At 38.5% G+C, this 17,520-nt stretch overlaps 2 protein-coding genes across 2 annotated transcripts in view; one reads left to right on the top strand and one right to left on the bottom strand.

The window, feature by feature from the left end:
• The first annotated feature begins 6,359 nt into the window (after positions 1-6,359).
• Positions 6,360-11,310, top strand: LOC131776658 (cationic amino acid transporter 2-like). Its single transcript, XM_059092875.2, has 4 exons — positions 6,360-7,346; positions 8,198-8,432; positions 9,304-9,923; positions 10,358-11,310. Exons 1-4 carry the CDS (start codon positions 6,554-6,556, stop codon positions 10,441-10,443), a joined length of 1,734 nt encoding a protein of 577 aa, XP_058948858.2. The 5' UTR covers positions 6,360-6,553; the 3' UTR covers positions 10,444-11,310.
• Positions 11,311-11,931: 621 nt separating this feature from the next.
• Positions 11,932-17,520, bottom strand: part of LOC131776673 (eukaryotic translation initiation factor 4 gamma 2) — a 16,028-nt gene continuing 10,439 nt past the window's right edge. The window contains exons 18-27 of the mRNA XM_066171079.1: positions 16,977-17,075; positions 16,399-16,500; positions 16,222-16,279; positions 15,838-15,884; positions 15,116-15,214; positions 14,948-15,006; positions 14,596-14,749; positions 14,176-14,230; positions 13,274-13,395; positions 11,932-13,199 (exon numbers count right to left, since the gene is read on the bottom strand). Of these exons, the coding sequence (XP_066027176.1) occupies positions 13,134-13,199; positions 13,274-13,395; positions 14,176-14,230; positions 14,596-14,749; positions 14,948-15,006; positions 15,116-15,214; positions 15,838-15,884; positions 16,222-16,279; positions 16,399-16,500; positions 16,977-17,075 (861 nt within the window). The 3' untranslated portion in view covers positions 11,932-13,133. The remainder of the gene's footprint in view (positions 13,200-13,273; positions 13,396-14,175; positions 14,231-14,595; positions 14,750-14,947; positions 15,007-15,115; positions 15,215-15,837; positions 15,885-16,221; positions 16,280-16,398; positions 16,501-16,976; positions 17,076-17,520) is intronic.

The following is a 17,520-nucleotide window of genomic DNA, read 5'->3' as shown; positions in this document are numbered from 1 at the left end:
AGCAGACAATACCATATCCATTATAAGTGATTTTCTTAGTAGTCCTAAATGTTATTTTAAACGTCTCTGTTTTTTTAAAAATGAGTGAAATGAAATCTTACTTTGCCATTTGTTTTACTAAATATAGATCACCAGAGGTATCCAGAGGAGATCAAAAGAACATTAGAACCTCTCTTTTAAATCAGCAGCTTCGTCATGTGGGACGGTGGAGGCCTTGATAGCTTTTCACAGCGACTCAAGTAACGCCCTACCATTTACCTTACCTGGGAGAGACAAACTTCAAGCGTATCTTTCATGACCTTGCAGTTTCGAAAGGACTGGACAAATTCCCTATTAGGTACACAGGAAGCCCACGCTCACTGAACCTATAAGCACCGTGCATCTTGTAACAAAACCATCTGTAGTCTCCTAGAAGGAAAAAAATGACTACCCTCAATTGTTTTTTTTTAGAGAGGTAATGTTATTATTTTTCTTCCTTGCAGAGAGTGACTAAAACACAAAAAAACGCAACACAAGTGCAGAACCCTGAATCCATGTCTAAATATCTAATATCAAGGTTTTCACAAACCAGCTATGAAGCTGTTGATAAAAACAAGGCCTCAACTCCGTTTTCAAGTTGAAGACTACAGTACCACAAGAATAATGTAACCTTTGGAAACAAACAAAATGACCATTGCTTGGTGAGGAGACGAGAAAATTATTTCCTAGGAGTATTTATTGAGAACTTTTAAAGGAGCTTTTGAAAAAAGAATTTTGCACGAAATTTGTTCCTTTCTCTTATCGGATTACGTAATCGCTTGACCTAACTTCTGAGATCGAAATTTCGCTCTTCGCGCGCTTTTCTTGTATCTAGTTGTACAGAATAGAATCTACAAAATCTCGAAAAAGTATAGAACTGTCTATCTCACTCAAGAATAAAGTTTTTGGAAGTTCAACGGATGTTTTTGTTTTCCACAGAGTTCATTTCAATTCGATTCAGTTCACAAGGTTCTTTTTTTGGATAGAGTTTGTAACCGAGACCATAGAAAATAAAACGTTTTTGAGAGTGCCTTCGAATGAATCTTGATTTTTTGGTGATCTGTACGACCACTATCATTACAATGTGTAATTAATGATAATCGTAATTAGCATAAAGTGCTATTTTGCCAGCACGCACATGGGATTGCAGTTTGCGATTTGGAGTCGTTAGTACTGTGAGACAGTCTCGGCTCGGCCTTCGAAGTGTAAACTTGTGAGGTTACGTTCTCGCTGGAATTCATTTATTTATTTACTTTTTTTAAATTATTTTTTTTATTATTTTTTTACTGAAAGATGGCGATGTTCACAGGTGTTACTTAATGATGTGCTTATTTCTTATCTATTTCTGTATACCGTGTTATATAGAGGATACTGTACCCTAAAACCGGGGGGGGGGGGGGGGTGGTAAGGCCTTGGCCGTGCGTACAAATGCCCCATTTTATCCACCTGCTGGTTTTAAAGGGGTTTTTGTGCCCGGCTTTGGTGCATTTGATTCAAGTCAATGGTGTAAACCTTTGTAAGCTTATTGGTGTTTATTAACTGGAAAGTGGCTCTGTCTGGCCAACGCGCCAAGATATCATCTCTTCGTGTGCCTGGTTGACTTGTGGAGGCAAAATAAGTACAGCCCATATGAGGTAGTCTTTGGGCTAGTCAAGTTCTACGTGAACTACACTGAATTGTTAATTTAGGTTTAACTAATATTTTTTTATAACTTGGCTGTTCGTGATTTTACAAAAGCAGTTCAACAAGGATGACTATACAGTTTCTGAACTGATAAAACTGTTTATTTTTTATTATTATTTCATTTCACTTAAGAAGAGTCGGCCATCTCCACAAATTGTATCTACCGTCTCATAAATGACGATTACGTCAATTCTTTTCAATTCTAAACCGATTACATTGCATGAAAATTTGGAAACGGCCGTTGTTTAAGTCTGTCTACCGAGATCGAGGACAGCATCCCTCCCTGGTTTAACATATCAAACTCACGGGGTACAAATAGTCTTAACATGAATATAGTGACCATGCCCACTTCAAAGCCCCACTCAAATCGAGTGTAATTTTCGAACATTTTACCATCGTGCGGATTCTCTATGGAAAAAGCACTCAATGTACCTTTGAAATATTAAACTATAATATTGTGGCTTTCTATTTCGCTAATTTTCTAACTCGTCATTTTAACCTTTTCTCCGAGCGGTTGCGTGAAATTAACAAGGCGTTTTTGTTCAAAACACAACCGAACGAAGCGTCTCGGGCGATATCTTTTTTACGCAAGCGCAATTTAAAAATGTACCGCCTGAATCAAAAAGAGGAACAAATTTCCTTTGTTTTGATATGTAAAGTGTCGAACAAAAAGCAGATTTACCCTCGTCAAATGGCGTTTCAAAACAGCTGTATCTTCCTCCTTTTGATTTTTTCCTATTTGGTGAGCGTGAAAGCAGTAGGAGAGGGTCGGGAAACTCAGAAAGCACTTCGGGTATTAATCTGCCATTGTTTACTTACGAGATAAACAAGTAAGATTTGTGAAGTTCATCGCAGTATGAAGTCTAAATAAATGCCTTTTTTAAGCTTGTTCGCTGGATTTTTCGTAGACTTCCCTGATTAATTTTTCGTTTCAGCTTACTAATCTATACTATTTCAAAGCAAAGAAGTTTTCAGAGAAAACCATGAGTCGGTCGTTTCAATGATTGTAAACAAAGTGTTTGAGCAATCAGGTATACGAGGTATAATAATCAATAGCCATTTATCAGTAGTCTTCAGAAAGAAAATATTCTGTTTTCAGAAAGCTGTCAAGAAAGCTAGTAATCGTGGCAATTAAATGCACTTCTTAGCAATTTGGAAACGGGCCCTCGGTATCGATTTAAGGTGTATTGCAACGAGGTCGATGTACATCAGCTTAAAGATGAGAACAGCCAGTTGAGGGGAGAGAAAATAAAATTAGAAGAATCGTTGGTACAGGAGAAGGTAAAGCGATTGCGAGTGGATAAAAAAAACCCGAGAAGCCCTCGAGAAAGCTGAGAAGAAAGGGGCCTTCTACAATAAAAAATTTATTCAGTTGGCCAAAAAAGTGATTACAAATGGGAAAAAAGGTAGAGGCCCAGCTAAGAAGAAGTTTAATGACTATTCTAAGCACCATCAAAAGAGAATTAAAAACCAACAGAAGGAGGAGTGCCAAACTACACTCTCCTTTCTTGGGCTGTACAAGTTGTTTTGTTGCAACCAAAATTGAAGTCCTCAAGACTGAGACTAATCAATATGAAACTTTCAATCTTGTTGGAGAGGGAGAGCTGCCATTTACAGAGTCTGACCCAGAGGCCCTTAATAATGATGACATTGATAACATAAATATGTGGCTTTACCTCAAAGATAAATTCATGATTTCAAATGAGGCCTGGCATGAAATTGCCATTAAGGCTAATGATCTCCCCAATATATATTCCATCAAGAAGCGAATTAATGAGCTAAACAGTGAATGGGACTTGAAACTAACACCAGGAGATGCTGAAGGTGTTAAGTTAGGATTTGCAGAAAGCTTGCAAAAGCACATTGTTAGGCTTCAGAAGAATGGAGAAATCAATGATGGAGAAACTATTAAGATCGAGCTTAGTGGTGATGGTACAAATATTGGAAAGGGGCTTACAGTTGTCAACTTCACTTTCACTATTCTCCATGAAAAGGATGTGGCAATGGGTGAGAAGGGAAATTATATACTTGCTGTTATAAAAACTACAGAGACATATGATAATCTGAGAGACAGCCTAGTAGACCTTCGAATGGAAATGTCAAACTTAAAGGAGATAAGTGCAAATAATTGCACCTATAAAATTGAATACTTTTTATGTGGATATTTGAAATTTTTAGCACTGTAATGTGGTTTAGGCAGGGCAAATGAGGATTATGCTTGTGTGTGGTGCAAGTGTCCCAGGGAGCAACAGTGGGACACAAGCAAAACATGGTCAATTAATAGCAAGCAAGTTAAAATAGCAAGGTTTTCCACTGGAAGGAAATTAAACTGTAAGGCACAACCATTATTTGATTTTATACCTATGGACGTTGTCATCATAGATACATTACATTTTTTTCTGAGGATTTCAGATGTTTTGATTAACTTGTTCATAAGAGAGCTGAGAAGAAGTGATGCTATTGACAAAAAAAAAACCTCTGATGGATTCCCAAGTGATAAATATAAACACATGGCATGTTATGAGGAATTTATCAAAAGTATGGGAATCACTTTTAATTTTAGAATCAACAAAGAGAGCAAAAAGCTGGAATATAGAGATCTTACCGAACCAGAAAAGTTGAAACCCTTTCAGAATATAAACATTCCGACCTGTGTTTGTCCCTCTTTGCAGTCAAAACAAAGACATACAAGTGATCTGGGCTAAATTTATGGACATAATTGGTGATTTGAGGCTAGATTTTACATCTGAAGAGGGTATTCTTGAACTGCAAAGAAATAGCAAATCATGGTTTGAGCACTTTCTCAAAGTTTACCAAGCTAAAGATGTCACTCCCTACATGCATGCACTATGTTATCATGTTCCTGAGTTCCTGTCACTTTATCAGAACATAGCATATTACACACAGCAAGGCTTGGAAAAATACAATAATAGAGCTTCTAAAGATTTCTTCAGATCCACAATTCACAAAGGGGTTGATGCCCTCAAACAACTGTTTCTGAAGAAAAACAGGATTCAGTTCCTGGAGGCAGCAGGTTATGAAAGGGTTTAAGAACACCTACAACGATGAGCTTGTATTCAATGATTGGACTCCTTTGTCCCAGCCAATACTTAATAGTTCCTGGAATTACATAGGCAAAATCTTCACCTACATTTAAAATTCTTTCATCCCACTTCAGCCCCAGATATGAATCAAGCACCCTATTTGACTCCAATTGGTAAACCATCTTCCCTCTTTGAAGAACGCCGGGCAAAACACTCCCAAGACCTTCCATGAAAACATCTTGGTCAACATTAAGGCCTATGTTTATATCAGGGTCCTGACTCGCTGTCCAGACCAAAGCTTTTTCTTTATTTCACGAGCAAGTTGGCCATGTAACGATTCTTTTCTATCCTCTAGAGAGTTTTCCGAGGGAATGAACAGCTTTTCGCTGCGAACAAACGGAAAATATCCAGATCCTCTATCGGCCCTGAAGGGTGTCCATTCATCGAAGCATGTGCTATAGCCAACGTAATGAATTTTCAACCTCTCTTGTTGATTTTGTCAACCTCCCTGATCTCAATATCATACAGTTTTGTATCTTTCTATCGTGGATTCGCCTTTCTAACAGGGGTTTATGTTAAGTATTTGTTGCAAAACCACTTTGCTTTTTTTATTTCCCTATTTAGCCTGTCCGCCATTTTGAAAATTCGCAACGGAGAGCATGTGCATGGTCGCGTACACCTGGAACCGAGAAAAACAAATGTTCATCGCGCTGGGGAAAGAGTTTGATATGATGAAATCGAACAATAAGTGATTTGCAAAGCTCTTTTGTTTCTGTCCAATTGTATTATTTTCATGCCTTCGTAAAGGTTTATTGCGGTTCAGATTGGTGGGTACGCTGAACTTTTAGAAAGAGCGTTCATCAGCGGATACAAATAATTTACATATAGAGGGGTTTGAGAGAATAATTGAAATATCGAAGGGCTATTGAAAGGATTTAAGTATCGGTATTTTAAATATGCTAAAATAAAAGTCAGAGTCAGTCTTAAAACGGTTTGAGATCTCGAACTATCAAAGCAAAGAAGCAAACCACAAACAAAAGATGTTATTTATTTCGTCATGAGAAAGTAAAGATAGAAGTCCCTGAGGAGAAATCTCAAATTTTGCGCCCTGATGCTCTACCTCCCGATGCTGAGACCTCGATCTTTGGTGGACAGGCTCATTCGCTAGGTTCATAATTATGTTGCAAAGCTTCTTTGTATTACTAAGACCATCAATATCGAAAGTGTTGTGTGAGTAAATCGGTCTGATACGAGGAAAGTAGCGCTGGTTTATTTCCCCTACAGCGGCTTTTTATCGAATCTACATGGAGAGCCCCCAAAATTTTTCAATTACTCACACCTAATCTGACAAATGACAAGTCCTAACCTTAGAGAAAATTAAAAAAATACTTCTCACCCACATGCTGCGTGAAAATTCAAGAACGGTAGCCGCAAGAAAATCTCGTGACTATCGATAGTGTTGTGTGAGTAAATCCATCTACGAGGAAAGATGCGCGGGTTCATTTCCTGTAGAGCGGCTGGTTGTCGAATCTACAAAGAAAACCCCGAAAATATTTCAAATACACTCAGCTAATCTAACCGTGAACAACTGAAAAATCATAACCTTGAAGAAACCGAAAAATATACTTCTCCACCCACATGCCTCGTGAAAATTCATGAGAGATAGCCGCAAGACTATCTCGTGACTATCAAATTTCTTTGATAGGGTTAAGGCTAAGATGTTGCGTGAGTTTTAGTTCAATTCCGGATCAAGCCAGCCCTGAAAAAATTAACATTTTTGTAATTAAGGCACAAAACACTGCTTCTCGATGGCCTCCTGTCTTAGCGCTTTTACTCGGAAGAAATTCATCGATCCAAAGACTTTAATATCGACTCAACTCAACCGTTGTCTGTCGATTTTTGACCTGACACTTTTGGGTATAGGAAGTACCTTGGGAGCCGGTATATACGTGCTCGCCGGTGATGTCGCACGTAAAGACGCCGGGCCCAGCATCGTTATTTCATTTTCAATCGCCGCCGTTGCGTCCATTCTTTCTGGCCTGTGCTATGGCGAGTTTGGAGCTCGGGTTCCTAAAGCTGGCTCGGCGTACGTCTACAGTTACGTGACGATAGGCGAATTGTGTGCCTTTGTAATAGGATGGAACTTACTCTTAGAGTATGTCATTGGAACATCATCGGTCGCCCGAGCGTGGAGCGCATATTTTGATTCAATTTTTGACGACAGGATTCAGAACTTTACCCTTTCAAACATCGGAAAAATACACGTCACAGGCCTTGCAGAATACCCGGACTTATTATCTGTACTGATAATTCTTATATTAACCGGAGTATTACTCGTCGGTATAAAGAAAACCTCCTGGTTCAACACCTTGTTCACTGGAATCAATTTATTCATCATCATATTCATCGTGTGCGTTGGTATGTATTATGCAGAGATGAAGAACTGGACAGATGACTTTGTTCCTTATGGAGGGTCCGGGATCCTCGCGGGAGCTGCCACCTGCTTCTATGCCTTCGTTGGTTTTGATATTATCGCAACTGCCGGAGAGGAAGCAAGGAATCCTAGCAGAGGAATACCAATTTCTATCGTCTTAGCCCTGGGTAAGTTACCTCACTTTGTGAACCGAAGTGTTTGGATCTTCCTAAGCAAATTAGGATCATTTTTTTTCTTTTTTGGAAAAGATAGAAGAGGTTCAGCCGCTTCGGCATATTGCTTCGTTATTGACCCTCTCGACTTGAAGACGTCATCCCCTAAGGTATTTAGTGACACTTAACAAAATTCTGTTAACCTCACCATTACCTGGGGAAACTCAACGGAGTTGGCTTCGAGAAGGGGAGGGTTGGGTATGGGGATGGGTGGATGAATGCCCTTACGTTTTAGATTACTTTTCTTTATTTCTACAACAAAAGCCACACATGGGTCATTTACCAGGGAATTCACTTCTCATCAAAACAACGACCTCTGGTTGGAATAATCCTGACGTTGATTGACGTTGTTACAATTCGAGCAAAGTACAGAGTCAGTAGGATCATTTTGTAATCATGATGCAAACTCGTGAGAAAAATTTCAATTAAAAAATGTTTTGTAAATTCTTCCAAATATGGCGCAATTATCCTACAAATGACGCAAAAATTGCATCGGTGAACATGTTGAATTTCATAAAACAGCTGAGAAATGTACAAAGGTTGAAAATGTAAATGCAAATAACGAACGTGCAAAGCAATTGTTCCTTTAATTAATCTTTTGTTTCACCACTATGTCGTTGCCACTGTCATGACTTTTTTTCCTCTTTTTGTCAAAGCCTCCTGAGACTGTGAAATTGACTCAACGCAAGTCACTATCACCAACAAAGGTCCTTTCAAGGCTATCCTAAATTTTAGCGTCCATCACTCTCGGCTTAAAAATTCTATCACCGGTATTATTCAAATAAATTTCACTTTCTTTCTCACAGCGTTTTGTTTTCTGGCGTATTTCAGTGTGTCTGCCGTACTAACCCTAATGTGGCCCTACAAAGATCTTCCCGACGGAGGAACATTACCTAAGGTGTTCGAATTGAGAGGCGCACCCTGGGCCAAATATGTGATTGCTATCGGCGCCCTCTGTGGACTGACGTCATCTCTACTTGGGGCTCTGGTGCCAATACCTAGAATGCTGTATTCTATGGCGAGCGACGGCGTAATTTTCAAGTAAGATATGGAATTTAAGTAACAATTGACTTTGCTCTGGATATCTCAAGCCAAGGTCAAGTATTATGCTCCGTGTCTGTACATGATTTGATTTTTTTCCTCTAATCAGTTTGGCTAAACTCTTTGATTTTCAAAATATGAGTACTTCGCTGTAACGGTTGTTGATACACACATGCACGGTTGTATATACCGTAGCTTGCGTTGCTGGCGGTCTGCGGTTTTGGGGGGGTGGGGGGTGGGGGGTCTTGGGGTCTTTCATTTTTTTTCTCTCCGCCCCCAAAACCGCAGACCGCTAGCAACGCAAGCTAGGTTGCATATCACTGACCTTACCATGACATCTTTTTTTATTTTTATTACCATCATCATTATAATTATCGTTATTATTATTATTATTATTCTCATTATTCATCGCTTACAATGCATATGCAGCGCAACAATTACTTACCACTCACTTACTACCTAACAAGAACTACTGAAGAATTCGGTACTTACATTACAATTCCGTTTTGCTTTATTATAACAAATTTAGAATGGGTATAGCAAGCATTTCGGGACTGCTCAATTTGATTTTACTTAACTTTGATCTGTGATTGGTTCAGAAATCTCGCGCCATCCTTCCCACCAATTAGATGCATAACTAAAAACAATCGTGACTTGGTCATTCGCGTTTTCCCGCGCTTCAGGCAGTTTGCGTGTTTGCACTTTGAGTTCTCATTGGCTAATGATAATGTAAACCCCTGTTCTGATTGGTCACTGGGATTACTTTGGTTTTGATTTCGACACTTAATTGAAAACTGATATAATATAGAAGCTCCTGTAATTGCAATACTAACACGACTTTCTAAATCAATATTGATTGGTTTGTTTTTAGATTTTTGGCTAAAGTGAACCCAAGGACAGAGATACCAGTGATTGCAACAATAATATCCGGGGTGTTCTCTGCATTTTTGGCTCTAATCTTTGACCTGGACTCTCTGGTAGAAATGATGTCTATCGGCACACTCTTAGCTTATTCTATAGTGGCTCTGTGTGTTTTAATCTTGAGATACCAGCCAGAAAATATTGGACTGATCAAAGAATCGAGCAAGCAAGATGGTAGCTTGGCCACACCTCCTCACAGCCCAAGCGAAAGTTCTCCGCTACTGGGTAACAGAGGAGTCCAACAACCAACGCCAAGGACTGCTCAATTAGCGCTCTATGGTATCAGTGCTAGTACCCTCGCTTCCGTGGGCCTCAGCGCTGTGACAATCTATGGCTCACACGCCTTGTTACAAGCCAAATGGTGGGCAATCATTATTATTGTACTAATGGGCCTGCTAATGGTTGGATCTACTATCCTACTCCTGTGGCTGCCCCAGAATAAGGTGTCCCTGGCATTCAAGGTCCCCTGTGTTCCTATGTTACCTCAATTGTCCGTTTTCATCAACTTGTTTCTCATTTTGAAGCTCTCTTACCTGACATGGCTCAGATTCGCTGTTTGGATGGTAATTGGTAAGTTACTGAGCAAACCAGTTTAAACGTAATAGCGGTTGGGGGAGGGGGGAGAAAGTATTTGAGCCTTTAGTGAGCGCATGCTCAACACCCCAGAGAGTATCTTTTAGCCACTGCCCTCTCAAACTACACGAAGAACATGGTCAACTTTTATTCTGAGCGATTTCAACTCAACGAACTGCATCGCAAAATACGTTTTCAATTCGATTGCAAACATTTTTTCAAATGCGTTTTAGTGGTGTTTTCAATTACATTACTTGGTGAGATTTTCAAAATGCTTCTCACACTTGCATCTGATTGGCTGAGAGAATGGCACGAGTTTCCTGGACCAATCACAGGGCCATGCAAAGCAAAACCATTGCAGTCTCAGATTACTTTTAACTCTCAGTTGAAAAGTACTCTTACAAAGTGAATGTGTTGTGTTATTATCCAAGGAATGAGCATCTATCTGTTCTATGGAATCCGCCACAGTGTGGAGGGTGAAACACGCAGAGATGGAAAAACAGATGTCGTAGCCTGACCAACTAATCACATAAAATGCACTGATGTTCATCTGAAGACAGCGTGCTTCGATGACAGATGATGAAGGAGAAAGTTCTAGATCAGAATACAGACTCCGCAAATCGTAACAAACTGAGAAAGAATCAAGTTTTCTTTTAAAAAAAACTGTCTGTTGTGTTAATCTAATTCATTTGTTCGCAGATGGTAAACTTGAAATTTTTACAGTGTAAATGTGTTTGAAATTTTTTGACTTGGTTTACTTGAGAACTATAGCTAAAATATTGGCAAATATGTTTCGATATGTTCTCTGTGTTGGATAATATCATCAGTTTTCGTGAAACGTCTCAGGTGATTTTTGGTGCATCTGAATCAGGGTGATTCATTTGTTTTTTCTTATTTCTCAAATAAATAAAAAACAAAATATTTAAGTAAGAAGGAAAGTTAAGTTTTTTCCACAACAGAACTAAAATACAATTAAAATGTTGTGACAAATCCTATTTAAAATAGAAAATCAATATCGTCACAGAATGTATTAATAGTGGTCTCCACGCTGAGTGGCTGAAAGAAATGCAGTTTTCAGGTAACACGATAAGGAAAAGAGGTAATGGAGGGCAGAAGAGAGTGAAATCATGGCAAAACAAGGCAGCATACTGTTAGAATAGTTTTGCGGCTTTAAAACTTTTTTAACGAACGAATAGTTACATTTGAATAAAATATGTTGGCGCCAAATTCGTGCGCTTTGCTTCCGCAAAATCTTAAAATGCTATCCCAAATATTTCTCATGTGCATTCATGTTAGTTCATTACTAGTGCTTTTTTATTCAAAATTGCGCTCAAAATCGTGTGATTAGCTTAACTGACATCACGAAAAATAAAGTGTGATCAACAAGTGTTTCTTTGGCTCGAAGGATTCGTGATTCTTAGTTTTCTTTGAGGATATTGCTCTATTCTTAATTCATAAAGAAAGAAAAGTAACTTCCGATATAAGAACGGAGATTTCTTCTATTTTTCTGTACATAATCACAAAACTTGTCTCGCTTTACGACACCAGAGTTAAAATTTTTTTTTAACCTTCTTTAATTTTCTCCATACTGTACTCTTTAGATATCCAGTAGTAATGAAAGGAGAATTTGAGCATCGATCAAGGGTTCCTTCAGCTGGCGATCACATCCTATATTCTCGTGACCACAATGTTTGATGGAAACAGTGTGGAGAAATTCAATGCCAGTCACTCTCAGGGGTAAAAGGGTCAAGACATTTCGTCTGTCTTAATGTTCCTAGCAATAGTGCAGTCTCCTCCGTGGTTCCCAAATCTCTTTATGCAGTCTCCTATTTACCTCCCTGAGGCCGTAATAAGGAAGAGGTGTTCGTGAGAGTTTTACAACGGGCGCTACCGGCAAGGCTGTGCAATGTTAAATGCTCTGTACATCATTTCACTATTCTCTTTGACATTTCTGAGAATAAGAATGAAGGGTAAATTTTAACTGACTATAACGACGCGTCAAACATTTACACTAGACAATACTTTATTTCCTCGCTTATTACATTAAAAGGCCGAAAAGGAATTCTATGCTACTAATATCAGGCAGCGGGGCTAGATTGAGTTGAGTGGTTGTTCGCTAGAAGGGTGCAGTCTGTTAGCTGGCCCTCATTACCAGCGCTTCAGCACGAGTATTCCTTCGCCCGCAGGAAAATATGACGCCTTGAACAACGCCTGCCCGCGAGATGTCTGCAGAGGTCTATCACTGATAATAATTAGTGCCAGACCCCGTCAAACATCTCCCTAGCACGTCTCAAACGATCCCGCGGGCGGATAACCGTGCGTTCAGCAGCCCTGATAATGAGGGCGTACCGGCAGGCTAAGAGGCGTGTTTTAAGAGCCAGGGATTTTCAAAAGATTTCCTTTCTTTTCGTTAATAAACAAAACAAACAAAAGAGAGAAAGACAAGATCATTGAAGGAAAAATGATCATCAAATTCGAGAGCAAATAGATTCCTTGTTGCATGGCTCATGCCGGGTAAAGGATATTTCTTTTAACATACTATTAAGTCAGAATTACCAGCACTCTGCAAATGTCTTGTCAGTGTTCACTGTGAAAGATGCAAGGGGATTCAAGCAGTGTGAACACAATACTACCTAAGATTTATATTTCCGCAAAAAAAAAAAAAAGAACCAAACAAATACGCAAACAAATTTTAAAAATCTACACAAATTATACAGAAAAAAAATTACAGTTACTCTAACCATTGCTGATTGATGTGCAATCTGAAAATCATTACATTAAGCGAACAATTTTAAGCTCCTGATTTCCAGGGAAATATTACTTCAGCTATTCGCATTAGAGTTTCCCTTGTCACACTTTTCAGCTTTTACCAAATCATACAGCGTTTACTGGCGACACATTTGTACAAAATATCTTAGTCCGGGTAATTAAAACTAAGAGACCAAACTAAATAAAACTAGAGCAGAACTGCGCGCGGTTACAAGACTATTACATGCTACACTGAGAATTACCTCAGTTTGGAACACAAAGCGATGAGTTTAAAGTTCTATTCAGTGCATTCTTCACGCATTTCTTTCAATTTTTCAATTTTTTTCTATTTTTTATACTTCAATTTTTCTTGCTAGCGTCTTATTTTCGGGAGAGATTCACTCTGAATGCACTTCTCTGCACAACTTAGGCTTCCATCAAAACATGGATGTAGCCTGGTTACTCGGGTTCTGAGTCTGTTCCTTCTTCGTCAGCGGTTTCCAGCCAAGTCAGCCACGAGTTAACCTGAAATGAAAACACATTTTTGTCAGCCTGAACCAAACGCACCATGACAAGTAATTAACAGCACTGATCGTTACCTGAAAGAGAGCTTTTCCTTTGCCGGGATGCTTCTCACTCACATCTTCTTTCCACCTCAAAAACGCGTCCTCCTCCACAACTTCTGTATCGTACAACAACACAAACATGCGCAGCAACATACCTACAAAACAAGTATGGCTGTCTGTAAGAAAGGATATGTGCGCTTCAAATTCCTTGTCAAGTTACTGATACAGCCTCCGAGGTATTTCCAACCACGAACTTTCTTTCCGAAATTATTGCTATATCTTTTCGATTACAAATAGGGTTATGAAAATTTCACTGCATCGGAAATAGCTGATCAGTGAGAGCCACTCACACAGTGCCGTGAAAATACCTAAAGGAACTCCAATTTTTACGAACCAAACACTGAAATCCTAGGCATTACCGACACATTCACCTCCGGACCAATCATGATAAATCTACAAAATCTACAGAATTCCAACCTTAGAATTGCCATGAATAAAGAAGGTAAGTTTCTAAAGAAACTGTCGTGCTGCGTCGGTGGGACAGTGCAACAGAGTAATTTAGTATTATCAACTGAGTTGATAGTGTAAATTGGCCACCGCATAGAGTTTAGCTTTTAAACTCTTTAAGGTGGCCAATTTACGTTGTCAACTCAATTGATAATACTAAAGTACCCTGATAGAATCTACTCCATCAAGTAGTGTGATTGTGCTAAAAATTCTCGCTTCCTTCTCTGCCAATAAGATATTAACATTAAACCATTAAACCTTGAGTTTTTCATGGCTTCTAGTAAGATCTACCTCTACTCCAATAGACAGTCGTAAATACTTTGGTTTTGAATTTACTAGAGTATTCCAAAATTTTCTCTAATGTTAAGAGAGTTTTAAGACGTACAAAAGAGACACTCTAGCTTGGAAAATTTCATTATTGACCATACCTTTTGGAAAACTGTGGTTGTGACAAAATACTTGCAGTGCATACAATACGCTGACCTGGAAGAGAAAAAGATAGGAGACTTAAAAAAAAAGAAAAAAATAAACCCTAAAAATTCGTTTAATAAATGTACGTGCGGCAGACTAATTTGAATACAAATCGGTAAAAAATTAAATTTTCTATGTTTTCGGATATATTTATAAGTGCATCTGGAACTGGTTCTGAAACACAGGAAGGCAAAAAATAATGAACCATAAAAGAAAGATCCATAAAATTCTCTTCTCTTGAGAGGAGCTCAAAGAATCCTAGGATAAAACGAAAAATGCATATTCATTTCCCCAAAATGATCCGGGTTGAAAGGTAGATATGGGGGAAATCAGTGAAAAGTGTGAAGAGATTGAACAAACAAGTTTTACAAACTTACTTGCAATTCGCTTTTCTCGTGAACAAACTTCTCCACCAAAGGAAGTAATTTCTTCATGGCCGCCTTCTCTTTCTCCATCCAGTCCTTTTCTGGGGCCTGTGTAGGGTCCAGGCCCTCACTTAGGGTACTGTCCTTAGTGGCGTATTTTAACAAACTATGAACAGATTATACAGTTTAAATTGTACATCACATGAAAACAATTTATACATCACTCTTTTTACTATTAGTCCAGTACACTTGTAAGCACTAACGAAGCCAAATTTCAAAAAAGTTTACAAAGAATCAGGGTTAGGCAAGACTATCATAAGGTTTTCATAAAACAAGAATTTGTCTTGAAAGGATTTTCACTTACCAAGTGGCAAGCACATTAATAAATTCCGGATTGGTGTGCCACGACGACTCAACGTTATCCTGCAAAAAAAGTTGCAGATTAAAAAGCAGATTCCCTCTATCATCTGAGCAAACATTTCTTCAGCCAGAAAGGATAATTTGTACGTTGGCTTCTCTTTTGTAAGTATACCTTGACCCATTTGTAGATAGCAGTGACGGTGGGATCTTCTTCGATTTTGGAATAAAGATCAGCTTGGATGTGAAGGAGAGGGAAAAGGAATACCAGACTCTGTGGAGAAAGAACAATCATCACTGATTTGCCAGATACCCATTAAATGCTGGTAAGCGCTAAAAGGGGATGGAAAGCTAAACTTGACTTGGATTTTTCCGTTTAACCCCCCCCCCCCCCCCGAAGTGATTAACATGTGACTTCTCCCTTCAATATCCATACATTATCCAGCAAACATGAATGAGAATACTCAAACTTATCAGGAAGGAGTTTTTGTCTAGATCTAACACCAAACACTCCTAACTAAGATACAAGGAAATTGAGTAGTAGCTAGAGAAGAACAATAACACTGAGATTTTGGAAATTTAAGGGTTTAAGATGAGGGTTTTGTCACATGTTGCCTAATGGAAGGCAAAACTGAAGCTAACAAATTATAAACAAACTGACAGACAATCAATAACTTAGAATAAAACATGAATGGTTGTTTATCAACCATAACTGGGCTTAATTTACCTAACACTGAGAAGAAAGGCAGTGTGAAGGTAAGGGAATTCACCCCAAATAAGTAACACAGGGATCCCAATCATGCCTAGGATCTGCTGGAGTCAGTATGTAAAGTCATTTGGTGTTCAATTGCTCACTCTCCCAACATAATTTTTTTACCATTACCCCCATTCACAAACCTGTTTTTCCAGAATGGACATGAAATTCTCACTTGCTCTTTCTCCCTCTGCAAACAAAGAAAAATCCAAAAAGGTAGGTTATACAGCCATAATCTCCATATGTTCCATTTGGATCCACTGATAAAGTAACAAGAGTCTTTGGGCATGCAAAGTTTTTCTGTATGTGGCTTCACCTCATTTTCCAAATGAAAACAAAATTGAGAAAATAGGACAAATGTTTTGACAGAGTTTTAAACATTTCATTGATTAAAAATTGTTGTTGTTCCTTTATGGATTAAACTGATAACTTGTGTCCATAACCAAGCCACTTGTTTCTTGGCTACATTCAATTCAAATAATAAATGTTATCTAAAAGGCAATAAAAATTTTCTGTTGTTGACAAACCTGGTAATGAAGGCAACAGATCTAATTTGCTGTCAGTGAATTCTTTTACTAGCCACTCCTGAAGAATAATGTAAAGATTTACTTAGAATAAAGAAAGCAGAACGAACATGCAAAGGGAGAAGCACACAGAAATTGGCCAAAAAATTTTCCTTTAGAAAAAGGATAGTTATAACATACCGGTCCTTTCAAGGCCTCTAGTTCCTTTAGACACAACAGGAGAGTTGGGTGGAAATTCCCATTTTCTGTCAGGGAGCTCACCTCGATTAAATTCAAAATTCCCTGTCGGAAATCAAGTCAAAGTTTTAAAATGTTTTATGCACTGTCCTAGAGAGATGCTGAGCAGCTAAAATGATTTTTAGTCAGTGATCTGTCACATGAGGAGTGATAGAGTGGAAGAGTTTTACCTCTTCAGTATGTTCCCTACTCCTGAAAAGAGGCTGTGGTTAAAAAAAGATTACTGAAGTTGATTAAGAGTTGACCAAAGCTGTTGAATAACTGATTTCTGCTCTAAAAAAATGATGTTAGTGGAAGCATGGCCAGGACAGCTTAATCTAAATACTTTCCCTCCAGGGGGGAAGTGGTTTCATTTCATTTCATTTGGCCTATGTCAGATTCCTCAATCTGACCTGGGACTTGGATAGGAGGGGGAGGGGGTTAGGGGTAATTTTGTCATACATTAAAATGCTTTACCATCTTCACTTGCTTTATAAATAACTCAAGCCAACCTTTTTAGCCATATGCAACTTAATTGTTACCTGTGTTACAGCTTTAGCCATGAACTGTGCCATATGTTTCTTGATTTTCAGGTCCTCTTCCTGTGGGTCTTGGTGTTGTTCCAGCACACCTGAAACTCCCTGCACAATGAGAAAGAGCTATTTTGAAATTGTTTTGACACCAAAGTTCTACAAGGAAGTATCTGATGTAACACTAAGCAACAATGTACATAACTTGTATCTGAATATATAAATCCAATTTTTCACATTCTCAAGAAATGTTTGAGGGGAAATTAATTGATCTGTTGACCATAAAGATTCCACAACATCCATGCTTCAGTGCCCAGTTTGCACGAAAGTGCTAGATCATGAAAAAACTTCAGCCAAGTTTTTCACAATATATAAATTGTAGGCTCCTGAGCTTGCAAAGTCTTCAAAGGTTTAGTAATCATTTCAGATCATAAAATTTGTTTGCTTCATTTCAAACCTTGCACAAGGGAGTGCGGCAAGCTTGCATATAAACTTGATTTACGAAGAAAGTTGTACTGAGATTATGTAGGTGGCTCACTAGACAGCCATTTAACGA

This window comes from Pocillopora verrucosa, chromosome 8 (genome assembly GCF_036669915.1).
Source record: "Pocillopora verrucosa isolate sample1 chromosome 8, ASM3666991v2, whole genome shotgun sequence".
NCBI classification, from domain to species: Eukaryota; Metazoa; Cnidaria; class Anthozoa; order Scleractinia; family Pocilloporidae; genus Pocillopora; species Pocillopora verrucosa.
This window is presented reverse-complemented; position numbering and strand designations above follow the sequence as displayed.